The sequence below is a fragment of the Pterocles gutturalis genome, unplaced genomic scaffold (assembly GCF_000699245.1).
Source record: "Pterocles gutturalis isolate BGI_N339 unplaced genomic scaffold, ASM69924v1 scaffold733, whole genome shotgun sequence".
Lineage (NCBI taxonomy): Eukaryota > Metazoa > Chordata > Aves > Pterocliformes > Pteroclidae > Pterocles > Pterocles gutturalis.
In genome coordinates, this window is record NW_010120426.1 from 68,376 (window position 1) to 87,132 (window position 18,757).

The following is an 18,757-nucleotide window of genomic DNA, read 5'->3' on the forward strand; positions in this document are numbered from 1 at the left end:
AGTCTTATAAAAACAAGCAATCGTCAGAAAATAACCATCCAGGCTGAGAGCGAGACCAAGGGTAGCAGGCACAGGGTAAGGCACAGATTTTCTGGAAATATTCAGAAAATAGGTGTAATTTTGTGAACAAAAGGGACTAAAACCACATCAGAGAACCCAGCATGAGCAGGTACTGCAGAAACTTCTTCCTGTGGTCATTGCAGACCAAGATCATGACCATGACATCCTTGCTCATGCCATGCCAGCCCTCGCTGTCTGCCCAGGAGCCAGCCAGTGCTCTGCTCCTGCGCTGCGCAAGCATCAGTCATGAAACAGGGACTCCAAGCTGCCTTACACTTGCTGCCTAATCGGGAGTTGGAGCTGGGGTTTCCAGAAATGAAATACTAATGATTAACAATTGATTAGTGCAACCACATCAATCTCATGCGATTACCTGGAGAAGTGATTGTCATTTGCACTTTTGGATTGCCTACAAAGACACCGGTTTTTAACTCATATTGTTTTGGTTGGTGGTTTGGTTTTTGTTGTTTTTTTTTTTCTCCCTACATGACATTAATGTGAGTATTTCTGCAGGATTTTCATTTCTGAAGGGAAGCAAATTGTGCTTTGCATTTTAATTTACCATGACAACTGATTTCCTCCTGAATCATTTCTTAGAAACATAAGAAATTCCTACTTTCACTTGCCATCTTGCGAACGGCTCCTCACTGGCCACAAAGTGCACAGCCCCCGTCTCTGTAATGTTCAGGAGAGGAATCTGGCAGTCAACAGCCTCAGAGCTGAGAAAATCTGCTTTTGTGGTTTCTTGTTCTCTCGATATCCATTCGCCGTTGAGATGCTACAGTAAAACAGAAGGAGAGTGCAGAAACTGAAGGCTCATAGAAAGAAATTCAAGGTGTCAACATATGTTTATATTTCTAATTAATAATATAACACATTTACAGATGGTTTATTTAAAAGAAATGATGCTGTAACTACAGCCACAGGAAAGAGCAAGCCATGCTCACCTACACATGCTATTGATTTAGGGAATGCTGTGGTCTGCGCTTGGGATGAGCAGCTCGGGGACAGGGTAAGGTGATGGAGCAACTTTGTATTTGCTCCTGGAGCTCAGTAGCCAGCTCGTTGCTCCTTGAAAGCAATATCAGCTACTTATCTAGATCAGCTGCACAAGACATCACTGCTGTTTAGGAGCCTACAGAGCCTTAAGTGGGCTGGCAAATCTCAGCTGTGCCCCATTAGAATGTCAGCACTGAATGGGAATCAGTCTGAACATCTTTTATGAGGTGGATTTATGAGATCAACCAAACCCTTCATATATGGGTATGCTGGTACACCAAGTAATTCAGTCCTAGCATCATCCATGTATAGCTGTTTTTAATAAAATTACAGTGTTAGCAGGTTTAATATTCATTAAAAATTCTGACTTGGTATTGAACTATGACTATGAAAATTCAAATAAGAGCTTCTGTAACATGTTGAAGAAACCTTATATTTAACCACAAAACTTAGCATTCAAAGTGTTTAGGAAAACTACCAAGCGTGCTGATTCCAGATGCACAAAATGAGAAATAATATTGTGATTTCAGGCTCCACTGGACTACAGTGCAGCTGAACCAAACAAGAGTTAAACAAAACCCCGCAGAGAAAATTAGCAAGAATGCATAGCTGTGCATTTCCAAGGAAGCTGGAAAGGGCTGAGCCTCTTCAGCTCCCCTCGCTTGTAGCAGATGTATTGGCAATGGGATTCGAAGGTATTTGCACCCTGCTGTGGCAGTGAGAGAGGATGGCACTTGGCACAGTTCAGGGTAAAGACTTTAACAGAAACATGTCAAAGTTTGACTGTATCATCAATACTTTACGAGCCCATGGGAAGTTGCTTACAATTAACCTGGTGACCTCGCAGTGCAGGTTGGATGAGTCTTTGAAGCCGTAGCCAAACACCCGGATCCTGGTGCAGTCGGAGGCTCGGACATCACAGAGACCCCCGTTCTCTAAACCTGTGATTTCCAAAGCTTGCTCTGAAAGGGTGAAATAGGTACAAAGCTTTAGACAGTAGCACTTACATGCTGTTCTGTTCTCGTTTATCAGAGATTTTGTTGTTGTTGCTCCTCATTGTTTCAGTTTAATTCTCTTCTTTGGGGTCTTCCTTGCTCCCCTGTGAATTTCTCTTGAAAAGAGGAGCAGCAGTTGTCAAAAGAGAAGCAGCAAACCTGCGTGGAATAATCGCCCTGCACAGTCAGTGCTGCAAGAGGTATCGGTGAGCGTCATACAGCTCATGGAATCAATTAACTGAAGCTGCGACTTTTTGATAAAAGGTCTTCGGTGGTAACACCTCTGCAGGTAACAGGATGGGAGTACAGCTAAGGGCAGGGTGTCACTCCATAGGGCAGAGAAGTGTGAGAGTGGGAAGCAGAAGTGTCTGAAGATGACCGTGCCACCGGGCTCCTCATAATGAGAAACAGCATTGCAAAAGACAGTCCTTTTTTTCCAGTAACTGTAGATGAAATAAAAGTAATGATCCTCAAAGGAATGCTTGCTTGGGAGGGTGAAGTCATTAAAAGGTGGCACTCAGCTCTGCAGTGTCAGCACAAGTGTCATGCACCAGCTAAGTTTTACTTAAATCCTATTTTGAGGCCTTAAGTAGGGCTTAAGTGATGTACAGCCTGTGCTGTCCCCGTTACTAGGTTGAATTTCATCCGTTACTGTTTTTAAAATATTTTATGATTCTCAGGTAGAGTTTCATTTGTATTCTGTTGTACTTTAGCTATTCACCATTTAAAATCACTCATTGCATTGGGGTTTTTTTACAGAATCAAAATGCAAGCCCATGGGATAGCGGAATTCACACCATCACTTTAGCAAAAGAATAATTGGGCAGATACTTGCATGGGCACCAGCACAGTGTAGTGCAAGCTGCTGTCCCTGTTCCCTGGTGGGGAGAGGCTGCTTGGCTTTTCTTCTTCCCTGCCCCATCACCGCTGCTCCAGCAGAGCAATGCTGCTCATCTGTCATCTCTGAGCTCCAGCTTATCTAATTCAGAAGCTCTGTGTCACCTAATATTTTAATGGTATGTTGCTTCAGCTCTGATTCCAGGGGCAAAACGCCCTGAGCTGAGCTGATAACCTTCCCCAGTGCCTTGCTGTTCCTTCAGGGCTCTCCCATTTAAGATGTAACCAGGGTGAATGCAGTTTAAACACTGCGATCCCACCAGATTGCAGCCCGGAACAACACAGCTGTACTACTCTCATTTTTTCCAGAGAAAAGAAAGAAAGCAACATAAATGTGAAAAACAGTGAAAAGATTTTTCAGTACTTCTGAAATGCTTTTAGCTTTTCTTTCTTTTATTTTTTGTATTGATTTTTCTGCAGCAGTATTAGCAGCACTGCTGGACACTTTGCAATATTTACAAGAAGAGATGGTTTACAGCTTATCAGCATTCATCAGTTCGTTGTGGATTCCTGTAATGTACAAAACTGTTAGTCAGATGTAGGGAATGCTTTTGATAAATTGCCGCCGCCTGTAGTTAGTGCATAAAAATTAAAAAAGAAAAATCATTATGTTTTTCATGAGATTTTAATAGTTAGCCTCACTAGTACTGAGGTAGCCGGGATTGCATGAACATTTTCATTATCATGGTGGATTTTCAGGCTTCTGGAGATGAAGTAAAATCTCATAGCCTGAGACACCATCGTGTCAGGGCCAGGGCAAGAATATCCAGCCTCAATGCTCTCAAACCATTCTGTACCCATTTTTGTACAACATCTTTAAATTGTTTTCGATGTGTTTTTTCTGTCTGTCTTTGCCTTCTAGTTTTGCCATAGATTAGCCAGTTTTGGCCCAACATGGAAGGCGAAATCTCATTGACACGAGCTTCGGGAAAGTCTCACAGCAGTCGGTAGCTGGCTACTCACCCAGGCAGACCCTGCTTTTGCTCGGGGAAACACAGTCAAGGTTTGGCTGTTGCTCATCGCTCCCTGTGTTAGCGGATGAGCCGTTAATAAGCCTGCGCATGGCATATGCTCACGGGCCAGAGAGGCGGAAAGGTGAGAAGGAAATATCGGAGACCCTGGAACACCTCAGCCAAAGAGCTGCAAGTAGTTCAGCGGGAGGCTGGAGGGGAGAAAGACAGGAGCAGAGGGAAGAGCTGGGAAATCTCGCAAAGGTGAGAGTGAGGGCAAAAGGGCAGCTCTCCAGAGAAAGTGGAGGTCGTGGAGAGCTGGGACGGGTGTCTGGTGTCTGTGGAGGGGTGAGGAACAGGCAGGAGAGAAACTGGTGGGAAATCAGGCAGCGCATGGCACAGGCTTGTGAAAAGTGTGATCTGCTTGAACGTTAATCATTTGTGATCAGGAGTGTGAGCGCTAAAATATAACAAAGTCCAGAACAGAGCATCCTCCTCCTTTGCTCTGTATGGACCACAGGCCAGCAATGTACTTTGACTGTTACTGGTAGATTAAAAACCAAAGCTCAGGAGAGCACCCGGGGCTCGGCTGGGTGGCAGGGGGAGGATTTGAGGAGCTATGTTCACATCCCCTGGCTCAGACAGGGGCACCTCGCTGCGTTTCTAACGCCTGGTCTGCACACACACCAAGTCAACACACCTGAAACATGTCTGTCACCGAGCATTGCACTGGGACACTGATGAACAGCAGGAGATGTTGGGGAAAAAAATAAAAAAAGATTGAGTTTTAACAAAACTGCCTTGGAATAAAAAGGAGAGAGGAGTCCAGACTTGAAAGTTGCATCTAAAAGGCCTCCAGACCTCAGGCGACTAGACAGAGGTGAGGGTCTGTCCTGTTTGGTTTGCAAGGCTTGTGTTGTACCCCTCTGGAGAGGCATCGACCCTCCCAGTCCCTCTGCTCTAAGCCCAGTAGGGATTTGCAGGAAAGAGCAGCAAGTTCAGAGCTGCTGGCAGTGCTGACAGCACAGTTTCTTTCTGTAAGCATTTACAGGAGTCAAACCTGACAACGAGCACCGGCTACATTATAGACTTAAAAAACCCTCTGCATAAATGCACAATGGGTTTTATAGATATTTGTGTAGTGTATCATGTAAATAATAAGTATGCACAGATGTAGAAGTAAAATGGAGACAGTTGACACAAAATCAAGAATCTTGCAAAATTACACTTATTGAAGTCTTACTGGTGGATAGTATGGTTCATGCTGGGTTTCCGCTTTTGATTAGAAAAATATCCTAGCACAAATAAACATTCTTCTGCAGTGTTTGAGAGCTATACATGTAACTTTGGTCTGGAGCAGCAGACCTGAAATTAAAACTGGCAAGAATTTTGTTCAAATAAAGAGAAGGAAATGGTCTTCCCTGCTTTTCTTGATCAGGGTGATAAATAAGCAACCTAAGTCATGAAGAGCAAATCAAGAACCAGATCATAAGCACAGGGTATGGTCACAGCTTTGCTGAAGTGCAAAAGAAAATCGTCCATATCGTCCAATTGCCCTATCCTTGAAATCATTCAGCTGGTGGAGTCCCAGAGCTTGCTGGCGTGACTGTGGACAGTGGGGTATTGAGGCTGTGAGGGTTCTGGATCAGAGTAGACTGGTGCTTGGTTATCTCACAGCTTGGACAGAGCAAGTCTGAACCTGCCTCCATTCAAATACATGCACAAATATTGTATTTATTTCTTTTGTATTTAGAGTTATTTCAGTAGTTGTATTCACAATTATTGAATGCATTATTCTGGAACTCATGGTATCCACAACTCAAAGCTCCTTTGAAAATCCTCCCTAAGAAAAAGTATTAGCAGCTATATGCTGTTTGCCAGGATTTTTGCACATCACTGACCTCCCTGGCATCTAGATGAGGATCGTGTTTGTCCCTGCTGCCAAGCCCAGTTCTCAAAGAACCAGAGCTTGTCACAACAGTGAGCTATGATCTTTAGCTGCCATGGAGTGAATCTGGTTTTTCTGTTTTGAGGATCTCTAGTACCCAGGAAGGAGTGCAGAAGTGAGCCTTGGGAAAGGCATTCTGCAGGCACTCACTGCGTGTGAGAAATGGACTGGCTCAATTTCACACTGAAAGCATCCATGTGCTGCAACAATGTGGGAGATTATTTTTGCTTTAGAAATCTCACTGTGACATTTTATGTCCATTTGAACCTGCTATTTTTGAAAGGCTTGCTAGCAATTTACTTTAGCAGTAGAAGGGAAGTGCTCTGTTAACTATAGAATATTTCCTTTTTTCTCGATGGCCTGGGTAGGTGGTAAAATGTAAGATCTGGCTGGCTGCACATTCATGGCGTTTTCTGGCATAGCAAAGCAGGTCTCGATGTCAGTCCCTTGAAGGCACTGCAGGGCAAGACCCCTGGTGGCACCTGGTGGTTTCCCACAAATGACTGCAGGGATGGCACTCAAAGGGCTTTGGGCATGAGTGTGCTCATGGGTGTCATCATGGCCCTTATGTCCACACTAGTATCCACTTGGTTACTTTTAGTAGTTTTCCCAACTTTACAGTTGCTGCATTAGACTAACATCTGGTTATTACACTAGGATTTTTATTCACCATTGTTTGAACGTTCTGTACTGGTAGATTGTGGGTTCTTTACACAACACAAAGGCATTATAGCTTTGCTCTGAATTTTTGGCTTTTGGTTTAAATCAGACCTTTTAATGTTTTGCAGGTTTTAATCCTATAGCTCATAAACTATCATGAATTTGTTATTTATTGTGTGTGCATGTGTGTGAGTATTTGGAGAAGGAGGTTGTTTGTTCGGGGCTTTTTGTTTTGGATTTAATAAGATTTAAGGCTGAGATTTCCTGCGGTGCCTGTAAACAGCCTGATGTAAAGAAGTTATAGGCATGCATCTGGAGTGTCTGGCTTTGGTCAGTTTAAATCAGACCTATAATTTGGTAAACTTTTCTAGCATTTAATTCTGTATACTTCAGAAAATGATTTTTTTTTTTAAGCTACATGTTTCACTGAACTGCTTTCACTGCTTTGCATTAAAGCAAATTAATCACCAGAAAACACTAATCTCCCTGATCTGATTTGCAGGGAATAGTATGGATCACTGAGCATGCAACCTTCCGTGTCCCTTATCCTGAGGATTTGATATCCTTCTAAAATGTGGTTTCTATTGACTTTGCAACTATCAAGCTAATAGCCCTCTTCCCGCTCAGCCAGGTCTGTGCTTTGAATGGAAAGAATGGGGAGTTAAAGCAGTAGATTAAGGCTGGTATTGATGTTTGCCTTTTCAGACACATGTTTATTGCATCTCCACCATCAAAAAGTAAACGAAAATTGATATGAAAAGAAAAAAAGCTTCAAAACTAAGATGAAGCTCTTCAATCCCTGAGAATTACCCACCGCTATGTTTTATGTGGCTGGAAGAAATCTGTCTCTATCATTATAGAGCAGAGCACACAGGTGGCAGTCAGGATGCATCAATGGTACATTAGGTTCATAATTTTTATTTTCTTTTGATTCTTAACTATGTTTCTTTCATAAATTTTGTATTTCTTATGATAATACTTGTGCTTGGAGGTGTTAATTCGTCATAACATCACGAAAGTCATGTTTTCAAAAACACGTAAATCCTATGTTCAAAAATTTTTATTTGGATGAGTAATCTCAACGCTCTGATATTTACTCATTATGCCTGCTCATTATACCTTTTGTAATTCTGACCACCAATGCTACCTGTTTTTATCCTGAAAAATATATATTGGTGTAAATTTTTACGGCGCAGATATGTAGATAATGTAGAATAATTTTATTCATGTGAGATGCCATTATTATTAAGATTCATAGCTCACTCAGGTGAGGATCACTCCTCCATAAATGTCTGGGAGAAAAAAAAACCCTGTGTTTTGTAAATAACCATTAAAAATTTTTTGTTTCCAGATTGCATTCAGTATTAAATTATAGATTATAGGAAAAAGCTGTATAATATAAAACCAATAATATATTGAATTGCATAATACATATTTTCGTATTTGTTACTTATCTACTGTCAAATATTTCATATTTGTTACTTATCTGTTTTCCAGTATTATCCAGTAAGCTGAGGAAAAATTGATATTAAGTGGTGATAACAGGTCTCAAAAGTTTTCATTTTCAAGTTATATAGAGCCTCTTTTACAAAGTATTTATATCTTCGTGAAACTTTTTTAATGTCAGCTTGAAGGAAATAAGAATATATTCTTAATGCTTTAAGCTCTGTGTAAAGAACACAATCCCAGTGGAATGGAAGCAGCATATTAAAGTGTGTTTTATGTCGCAACAGTACGTAGAGATCTGCATGAAGTGTTCCTTGCTTTACAGAAATTACTACTGAAGAATGATATGAAATTGATATGAAAAATATTGATATGAAAATGGGATATCCCTAAGTGTGTTGGGTAAGTGTTAACATCTCACCTCCTCACCATTATTTTTGCTCACTTTAATTTCTTTGCTGTCTATTTTTTTTCTAGAACTTTCCACATAGGAATTTCAACTTCAAGTGTCATTACTTCACTGAAACTGATTTATCATAGAATGGTTTGGGTTGGAAGGGACCTTAAAGATCATCTCGTTCCCCCTCCCCTGCCATGGGCAGGGACACCTCCCACTAGCCCAGGTTGCTCAAAGCCTCATCCAGCCTGGCCTTGAACCCCTCCAGAGATGGGGCATCCACAGCTTCTCTGGGCAACCTGGGCCACTGCCTCACCACCCTCACAGTACAGAACTTCTTCCTAATATCCAGTCTAAATCTGCCCTCTTCCAGTTTAAAGCCCTTGTCCTGTCACTGCATGCCCTTGTAAAAAGTCCCTCCCCATCCCTCCTGTAGAACCCCCCTTCAGGTACTGGAAGCTGCTCTAAGGTCCCCCCGGAGCCTTCTCTTCTCCAGGCTGAACAACCCCAACTCTCTCAGCCTGTCCTCGTATGGAAGGTGCTCCAGCCCTTTGATCATCTTCGTGGCTTCCTCTGGACTTGCTCCAACAGCTCAACGTCCTTCTTGCATTGGGGAGCCCAGAGCTGGATGCAGGCCCAGGTGGTGCCTCATGAGAGCAGAGGGGCAGAATCACCTCCCTCAACCTGCTGGCCACCCTTCTCTTGATGCAGCCCAGGATCCAGTTGGCCTTCTGGGCCGTGAGCGCACACTGCTGGCTCATGTTCAGTTTTTCATCTACTGACACCCCCAAATCCTTCTCAGGGCTGCTCTCAAGCCATTCTCTGCCCAGCCTCTATTGGTTCTTGGGACTCCCTGGAGCAGGAGTGTGGCAACCAATTGCTTTAAAGGAGATGGGCAAGTGGGAGCTTTTCCAGTTTCTAATTTTGCCTCCAGTAAAAAGAACATCCACAGAGGCAGGGTGAGTCAGCATGCTAGCAACTTGTGAGAGCTGCAGTTTATGGAATGATCCTATGGGCCTTCAACTCAAAAGAGCCACCAAGAAGAAAAAAAGCACGCAAGACAAAAAAAAGAAAATAATAAAGGAAAAAAACCCATTATCAGCAAGTATTCCAAATCCTCGTGAGATGCCAAAACAGCTGCCTGAACTAGGCCCTCCCTCAGAACACAATGGAGCCCTAAGCCAGCCTGGAAACCAATCTAGAACCATAAAGTGATCCAGAACCTGATCTAGAATGTGGTCTAGGACCATAAAGTGATCTAGTACCTGGTCTAGAACCACAAAGTGATCTAGAACCTTCAAGCATTCTAGAACATAGTCTAGACCCACAAAGTTATCTAGAACCTGATCTAGAACCACAAAGAGATCTGGAACGTGGTCTAGGACCACCTCCCTGCCAAAACCCCAACTCCGGAATTCCTACCTGCACCGACCGCACCAACACCATCCCAGCTCTACAAACACCTGACTGTAAAGGACTGGCTGCCTGTCACAGGCCCGGAGAAGGGAAGGCCTTGGGATGTCTTGAACATCTTGGTTGTACAAAGGCAAAAGGCAATAATCCTTTTCCTTGCTGATAAGAAGAAGCGAAGAACACGCCAAAGGCTTTACTCCTCTCACTAATGAAGGACAAACTTTTGCTTAACAAGGTCGTCACCCCCAGCTCGAACGTGCCAATAATTTGTCCCTATTATTCCTCGTTACACTTTATCTTGTAATTGCTCTTTAAAGCTTCATACAATCTGCATATTACATCCCTCTCTGTGTGCTTTACTAATGCTGATTTTTTTTTTTTTTTATAAGCAACATGGTCAATATATACGAATGGTAAGCACCAACCTGATTTGTATCTGCGGTAATTGGATTCTGTATTTAATTACAGGTGGTAACGACATTTTAAGCACCTTATACAGGTGTTGGGAGGGGGTTTATGAAATGTTAAGCAACATTAAGAAAGTCAAAGCTTCTGGAGCATTGCCAGATTTCAGAGGTGCCTTTCAACTCCAAATTGCAGTTTTCGTGTGAGGATAATTATAGCTCTGGCCACCTGGACTGCTCCTGTTGGAGTCGGTCAGAGCGGAGGAGTAAGCCTGTCTGAAAGCTATGCTTTGCACCTTCTCTTTCTACATGTTTTCTTTTAAAATTGTTCCAAATATGTTATGGGTTGTATTCTCATCCCTAAAAATACTGCACGGGCATCTTTGTGTGTGTGTGTGCTGGTCAAAACCAGTGGAAGAATACATTATGTGTTGGCAGTGTAGCTGAGATTGGGTGACCTTGGAAAAGATATTTGAATTATGTTGATGGCCTCCTTGATCTTGGGGGAGTTTTAATTCAGGTCTATAATTCCAGCCTGAGAAAATTAGACGGAGATTTGTTTTGGAGCTAATGGGAAAATCTATGGCCAGCAAAAGGAGTTGCCTTCTCCTTCATTACTCATGGAACTTATCCTAGAAAATAACTTTTTTCCTAACAACGGAATTTAAGAGTTAACATTTCCAAAATCAACATACATTCTTCTGTTTCTTCAGGCTTCTCTTTTTAAAAGAAAGTGAAAGGGGCAGCAGTTTTAGGTCTCCTACAGAAACTTAATTCAGTTCTTAATTTCTCCTCTTTTTATTTTTATCTTCTTCCAGAACCTTGGCTTATTAGTACAAAAGCCAAAAGGCTTATCCCGCCTGCACGCTGCCAGCCGGGTCGGGATGCCTGAGCTGCCAGGGAGGGGGCTCACGCTGTTCCCGTTGGAACTCACAGCTTTATTTCTGAGATTGATCTTAATTCTTCATCTCTAAGAGCCTTTTCTGGTGTGAAATCCTGGCTTTAGTGACGTCAACGGGCCTTCAGTTTGGAGGACAAGTCTTTTGAGCTGCTGTTTAAGAGGAATGTCATTACTGTGTGATACTGTAGTGCTTTTCCCTGCAAATCAGTGAAGAGAAGGACTAACCCAACGGCCAGGTCCTGCTCTCTGCTGGGCTCTGGTGCAGCTGCCTAAGCTATCGCCCTCCCAGCACATACTGGCCTTTCACCACTCTAGTGTTAGATGGTACCAGGATATCTGGGAGAGGAGAAGGAAAAAATACTAGAAGACATGTCCTGTTCTTAATTTCTTCTTTATCAAGTATTCTTTTATCTCTGGTATAAAGAATTTAAACCAAATCATCCAGATTAAATGACTGTCTGCAGTAAGGACACAGTACCATTTCAAATGCTTCTCCAAGGGTGAGTATCCCCTAAACATTTTGAGAAATTAATTTCCAATGTTCTGTTCCCCAAACTAAAGGAAGCCCTTCTCTTTAAAGGGACCGGTCTGATGACAATCTTCGAACTGTTACTACTAACACTGGGGGAAATTCATACTGCCTTCCACTTACCCATCGCATGGAGAAGCTGAGGACTCTTCTGGCAACATGCTTTGGGAAGAGTCAAGTGACAGCAATATACAGATTCAAAGGCATATTTTCTGAAGTGTTTTGCACTTGTGGAACCCGTGTTACAGAAGGTATTTGTGACTCTTCTAGTCACTGTTGTTCCCATTTGTAAATACTTTGGTGTTATAGGCAAATTTGGTCAGGAAGTGGATTCTCTTTGTTTTCAGTGTCTTCATTTGGGGGGAAAAATCAACAAACCAAAGCAAATCCAACCAGACAGACCCTAGATTAATATATTGAAGATGATCCTTTTTTTAACAAGCAAACTCTCAAAAATGTTAATGGATGTTTTTTTTCATTAGTCTGTGAGCAAATTATTTTTTTAAGTTATAGAAAATGTTTTACAGGTGTTAGTTAAAAAAATATGCAAGTCCTTAGCTACAGCTAAGAAAATGTGGGTTGTATGCAGTGTGACAGAGAGGACAAGGGCGATTCACTTTTAAAATCAAATATTGCCCTTGAAATGTCGGGAAAACTGCAAGGGGATTTTGGAAAAGGGCCTTCTGCCTTGTGTTAGGAAATCTGCTGAAGCTGTCACTGTTAATTTTATCACAACGCTAACAAACTCGCCCCCAGCAAATGGAGCAGTGTAACATAAAGGGAAATTTCTACTTCCCTAATTGCAACAGTGAGGCTCTTTTGTGGGTCCAACACCAAACTTGCTTTCCCCAGGAACTGGGCTAAGTACGAGGGTGCTGATGCTAAAAACTCAGCCTCCGTGGAGCCGCTCTGGCTGAGCAGAGACCCTGTGGGAGCCCCGGAGCAGGGGGGTTTCCAGGTGAGTGGCACTGGAGGGAGCAGGAATCTGCTGGGGGGAGTTGGGATACCAGGGACTCTTTGGAAAACCAGAGGAAATAATTTGATGTACTGTGAACTCTGCTAAACCAGGCTCCCAAAAGAGAAGTGATCTGAAGCAAAGACCAACCATCACATTTTCCTTAACTGGAGAAAAGTGAAGCAAAGGCAGTGAGAGATGGAGAAAGCAGTCAGATCCGGGAGTAGTGATGGCTTACAGTGTGTTTGCCACAGCTGATGTGTGTTTGTTTTCCACTTCTCACCTCCCTGTGCAATTTCGGGCTGTGCTCTGTACTCCGTTCTTGTTTATATTTGATGTTGCAGCAAGAAGACAAGGTGCCATTAGCTGTTTCTTGAAAGGTCATATTGAAGTTATTTTCCTCTAATCTGAGAGATTTCAACCAGAGCAAAAATAAAATAAAATTTTAAAATCTGGCCTAAGAACACCCCCCTAACCTGACTGTATCGCAGAGAAATGAAGTTTAAACATTGAATTGTATATTGGACAATTACTGCAAAATTGCTCAACTCGCTTTCCAGTCACTGGTGCCAGTTGTTCTCTGCGTGAAAGAGAATGAATTCCTCCAAATTCAGGAAATGATCCTGCACATTTTAACCTGCCATTAAAAAACCCCAAATGTCAGGATATATTTTAACTGCTTTAAGTCAGCACACTGAAGACATGTTTGTTGTGAAGCAGGTGGGTCATCCCATCCTGGCTGGTAAATGCGGTGGGGTATCAGATGTGTGGCTGAGCTACTGCGGCTGGATAGAGGTTCGAATGTCTCAGCTAAGCCATGGCAACTGACCCTCCATATGAGGTTTACTTGTCCTAAATACAGAATAATGTCCATTAGCCTAAGCATTGCAGAAAAAGGCTTCCCCCCACAATTAGGATGGGTTAAGAGAGCATACCTTGTCATTTCAGCTTAGCTGAAATACTGTTCCTTCTTAAGCTGCAGGAACTCAAACGTACAGCTGAGCCTTAAGTACCTTTTTTGTAACTTCAAGCATAAGCTTATGTGGTTTGCTGAGGCAGGGCTTACATTTCGAAATTAATATAACATTTATGCATGTGCTTAGTTTCAAGCACTGTCAGTACTTGCTTTGGTCTTGGATTTATCTGTTGAGGGGCTGAACTGTAAAGAGGAAACAAACCTAGTCTCCTGTGTAAACATAATTAAAAAATATTTGCAGAATCAGGTCTGCGGGTTCGAATGTGTCCTGTAGCTATTTTATGGCTTTGACAACCTGTTCATTTTGTCACTTTTTTTTTTTTTTGGTTATTAATACAGTGCTTGAATTAATTTTCAAATTTTATTCTCTGATGAGCGGGGAAAAAAATAAAAAGAAGTATCTATACAGTGTTAACATGAATATTGACCACAAGGTGAGCAGGACCCTCTTTTTTGTCAGCAGCTTTCTTGTCAGCATGCTGGTGATAGATCAGATGTAAAGAAAATCACTTCTGCAAAACCAATTTGCTAAGGGGCTTGTAAAATCCATTTTTAAAAAGTTACTGAGGCGAAAAAGTGAAGGACCAGCCAACCAGATATTTTGATCAGCTCTTCAAGGTCAAAAACTGATTACTAATTCATCAAATATCTTACTGGTAGCACTGTTTGATGAGCAAACAACTCTGTGCGGATGTTCTACCTAATAACTCTAAAACCATGGAAAGATGGGCAGGGTAGGAACAAACAGAATTTTTTACTTACTTTTGGCAATGCTACAATCATAGGAGCTGTGGTCTTCAAAGCACTGGCAGCCCAGTTCAGTACACTGTCCATTGCCGTTACAGAAAGCAGGACATCGGAGAACGGTGAGGATTTCCTCCTGGGTAGCAGATGGCTGGTTTCCCACATGAAACAACTTATTTCTGTTTTCTAGCACTCGTCTTTCACATTCGTTCTCCAAAAGGGCTATCAACGCCCTCACCGAGGCCACATCGTCCTTGAGCTGCAGATCTAAAAGGCATATATCAACCACCTCATCTAGCTGTTTTTCAAGGAGACCTTTACACACTAAGCCAATGGTGGAATTTGCAAGAATTCGGTGGCAAATTTCCCGAGCTTTGGCAGCAGTTAGGCCTTTGGGAGTGGGCCACACCAGTGGAAGTTTTGTCCGAATCCCTTCAAAGTAATCCTCGGGGAAAAAATATGCAAAGCTCTCTGGGTCTCTCTGGCTTGGGCCATGCAACGGGTGAAAGGATGAGTACTCATAATAATCTTCCTGCCTTTTTGCTCTCCTTAGGTCTTCTGTTGGCTTGGTGGAGTTAATGGAACTGCTGTTTTTCACGGAAACATTGTGCACGAGGGGTTTTAATCGGTCCTCAAGGCTACCTCGTTTTTGGACTGATTTAGGCAGATATCTCTGATCAAAAGTCTTGGTCGACAGTTTCTCATCTTTTCTTAAAGTCGACTCTGTTTCTGAGTGAGTGACAAACTCTGATGTGACATCAAGATACGGGATTGCAGAGGTGTAATCCACATGATCATAATGGCAACCAGAGGACCGAGGGAAAGGAGTCTGAAAGGCTTTCAGTGTGTTTACCACGGGCTTAGCGCTCTCCTTCTGACATCTGCAATAATTTTTCCTTTGCTTCCCCTCAGAAGGTACTGGAGTCTTGTCAAACAAACTCTTCCCTGGAGGTATTCTGATTCAAAAATAGAAAGAGATTAGAGGGAGGAAACTTTCAACAAATTACTCTGCAATAACAAGTAAACTTTCCCTGAGGCTGGGGAATGTATACATTCCTAATCTACCAAAGTGCTTAAGAAAATGCTTAAGTTTAATCTCCGTTTTCTTTAGTCACTTTTGCACTGCCCTTCTTGAGTTGTCCTGTACATTTTATTAGCACTACGTGGGGACTTTTTAGTAACAGATGCTTAAGTTCTTTGCTGGACTGTTGCCTAACTGCTTGACTTTTCTTTGCAGAAGTTTCTCTCAGGTGCAGGTTACTCTTTGCATATTACACACGAAATGAGGTCTTGGATTTGTCCCTGGTGTGACTCTGATACAGCTTGGAGAATGACAAAAAAGACATATTTGTTTCAAATGCTTTATTATGAAAATTATTTATTTACCTATGCTCTTCTTACTAGGAGTTTCCTCCAAGACTTGGATCACTAGTTTTTTTCTTTTAAGTGTTTTTTTCCTTTAAATTTTTTTTACGCATACTTCATTTCATTCTTGTCTTCTAATGGAGCTTTCTTTGAGTGTTTCTTTTGGCACAAAGCAGTTTTCTATTGATCGTAGGGCTGGGCTATCAAATAAGGTGAGGTGATGATTTTTTTTCACCCTTTTTAATTTTGGCCAGCTTTAATGATGGATGAACTTCTAGAGAGCTCAGTTTAAATAAACAGTCACGATCAAATTTCTTCTGAAATTTCATGAGCACAAGATCTCTTATTGATCTTATTTGGGCAGCACAAGAGGAATTCCAGAGTTTCATAGAAAAAGATATGCTTCTTGTTCCAATACTTGGCAACATTTCATTTCCAGACAAATTTGAAATACCACCAACAATTTAACTTATTTTGGCAAAATGTAGAGATTTCATGAAAGTGAAACCATTTGCTAACATTTTGGAGTCAGACACTAGATTCTGTTGTAGAAAACATAATTGCCTTTATCCAGTTTTTCCAAAACATATTGAAAATGGCATATATACAAATTCCCTCATTATTCCTGTGTGAAACCGAACACCTTCCTTTGGTTGGCCCTGGTCAATGGGACGAAGGTGTATGGTGTGGAAAGGATGAAGACACTGGAACTCCCATCCTTCCTCACAGGCATGCACATACTGACAGCATCCCAGTGAGCTAGGATGTGCCTTCTGTGCCCCACATAAGATGATTAGACTGGCATTCCTCTAAGCTGCCCATTATCCTCAAGGAAGAACTAAAGACAAGTTTTTCAAACTGAGTTGGATGCTATTAGAGAGTCTAAAATTAATAGCATTGCTGCTGATTTCTCAAAAGATTTGAAAAATGTATTTTACCTACTTTAAATACATGTTTTAAAATTCAGCTCTTCCTTGTCTGGATGATATTTTAGGGCCAGGAGGCTCTGATGTTGGTTTATTGTTTAAAAGTTGCATTGGAAAGCTGATGTTTAAAACACATCTGGGCCATTCAGAGACAAACTGCCAGATGGTGAGCACTCAGACTAGCTTCAGGTGCTTGAGAAGACCTAACACACTTTCAGTGTTATTTAAAATGAAATTAAAAACAGCAGCAGAAAAATCACATTCTAGGTTTTGCTTTTTACTGCGCCATTTCTCTGTGGGTGGATCAGAGATCGATCCAGTCTCCTCCGGAGGTGGCCTTAGCCTGTCCATGGGCTTAGTGGTTTTTTTAACCAGGTTCTGAAGGGTCCTTGAGAATCCATTCTTGGGAGCACTGGAAGGTGAAACTCATCACCCCTCTTGCCCTTCTCACTTGTCAGGAGAAGCTCCTACCTTCCCTGGAATATCTCCATCATATGTACCGAGCCCCAGGAAACCCCTCACTGCTTTCTAAGTAAATTCCTATACATTGTGCTTTGGCTTCTGATCTTGCAACAAACTTGCTTTGAAAAGGTCTTCCTAAGGACCTTGTTAGCCCCTTTTGCATAGTCAGCAGTTGGTCAGTTCTCGCACCAAACTATTTCTCCATTTGCCTTTCCAGAAGCAAGCTCTGACTGATTATCATGTTCTTAGCATGTTAAAGATTGCTGTTGCCTTCTAAATAGCACAATTTGTAATGACAGGTCAAAATTGCCATCAAATATCCGTTATTTAGGCCCATTGACTATAATCAGAAAATGGTAGAGGTGTTTCTTTATTTTCTGAAATGCAATAGGTCTACAATTTATTGTTCCTACAGGATTACACTAAATTCCCGTGTGCAGATGCAGTGGTATCTTACGGTGGTTCACCCTGTTTTTCCCTATTTGCAAAACATACTTTAAAAACAAAACTACACAGTCAGCCAAACCCATTTTGGTTTTAGGAACCCCTATTAGGCACGTTTAGAGTTCAACAACAGGAACTAAAATGGGATAGGGATAGGGATAGGGATAGGGATAGGGATAGGGATAGGGATAGGGATATGTCAGGGCACCAGACTCCTGGCTTTAGTTCCAGATGACCTGTCTCAGAAAGTGCAAGTTTTTCAAGCTCACTCCAATCATTAGTAGAGCAGATATTAAGTTTTAGCATGGTACATATATTACCACACTTTGTCAAAATGTAACATTTAATCTATACTCACATGTGGTAATTAGTGTCCGGAAAGAAAAGAACAAGGGAAATACCAAACCCTTAATTAATTCCTATTGTCAGTTATCTACATTTTCTACTGTGGGTGAGAACCACATTTTTTTTTTTAGCAGCTGAGTGGGATCTTAACACAGCTGTTATCATGACATCACTTGCAAATATAAAACCTCTCTCAGCACTGCTTATGTGTATTGTTCTGGCTGAAAATTAAGCCCCTGTGCTGTCTGGATGGCCATGGGTCTCTGGGCTTCCCTCTCTAGATTAAGCAGATCCATCTGTCAGGTCATGAGGGAGAGTGTAATGAAATAAACCTATCAACACCCCTTGAAACACTGTCACAGAGCATTTTGCTTTGTACCTCCACTCCTCTATGAAGTCTTCCTCAGGCACATTGCTCAGGTCATTGTGAGCCATCCCATCAAAGAGGCCACACAAACCTCTGGTGCTGTTGAAGTCGCTGCCCGGCATCCTCACCGTCAAACCCATTCCCCACTCACTCACGTCAGCTCTCACAAATGCTCCCGAAGGGAACAGGATCTGAAGTGGCAGAAAAAAAAAGAAAGTAAATTGAAGCTGTTAACAAGCTTTTTATGTAATAAAAAATGTCCCTTTCTATAAACAAAAATATCAAAGTAGGACGTTGGCAATGGTGGAGGTAATTTAAGATCACTTAGATAAACCATAAATATTTATTTGTGCTGTTATTTAGCTTGCTTTCAGATTCTGTGATACTAATATTTGATAGAATTACATAAATATAAAACTGCACAAGTACTTTCTGTTTGAATTAATAATTACATCCATGGAAGTTTTCCTGCTGGTAAGTTACCAACTAATTTTTGAAGTGACTTCCATGACAATAAGGCCACCCTTGTGTCTTTGCCTGGGAAATAATTTCTTTTAGATAAACTGCCAAGTCC

The 18,757-nt window shown here is 41.8% G+C and overlaps 1 protein-coding gene across 1 annotated transcript in view; it reads right to left on the minus strand.

Moving 5' to 3' along the window:
* LOC104464245 (von Willebrand factor D and EGF domain-containing protein-like) overlaps nucleotides 1-18,757 on the minus strand; it is a gene marked incomplete at its 3' end in the record, with an annotated part of 110,023 nt that overhangs the window by 45,124 nt on the left and 46,142 nt on the right. Inside the window, exons 10-13 of the mRNA XM_010076898.1 lie at nucleotides 18,196-18,374; nucleotides 14,293-15,230; nucleotides 1,885-2,021; nucleotides 677-838 (exon numbers count right to left, since the gene is read on the minus strand). Of these exons, the coding sequence (XP_010075200.1) occupies nucleotides 677-838; nucleotides 1,885-2,021; nucleotides 14,293-15,230; nucleotides 18,196-18,374 (1,416 nt within the window). The remainder of the gene's footprint in view (nucleotides 1-676; nucleotides 839-1,884; nucleotides 2,022-14,292; nucleotides 15,231-18,195; nucleotides 18,375-18,757) is intronic.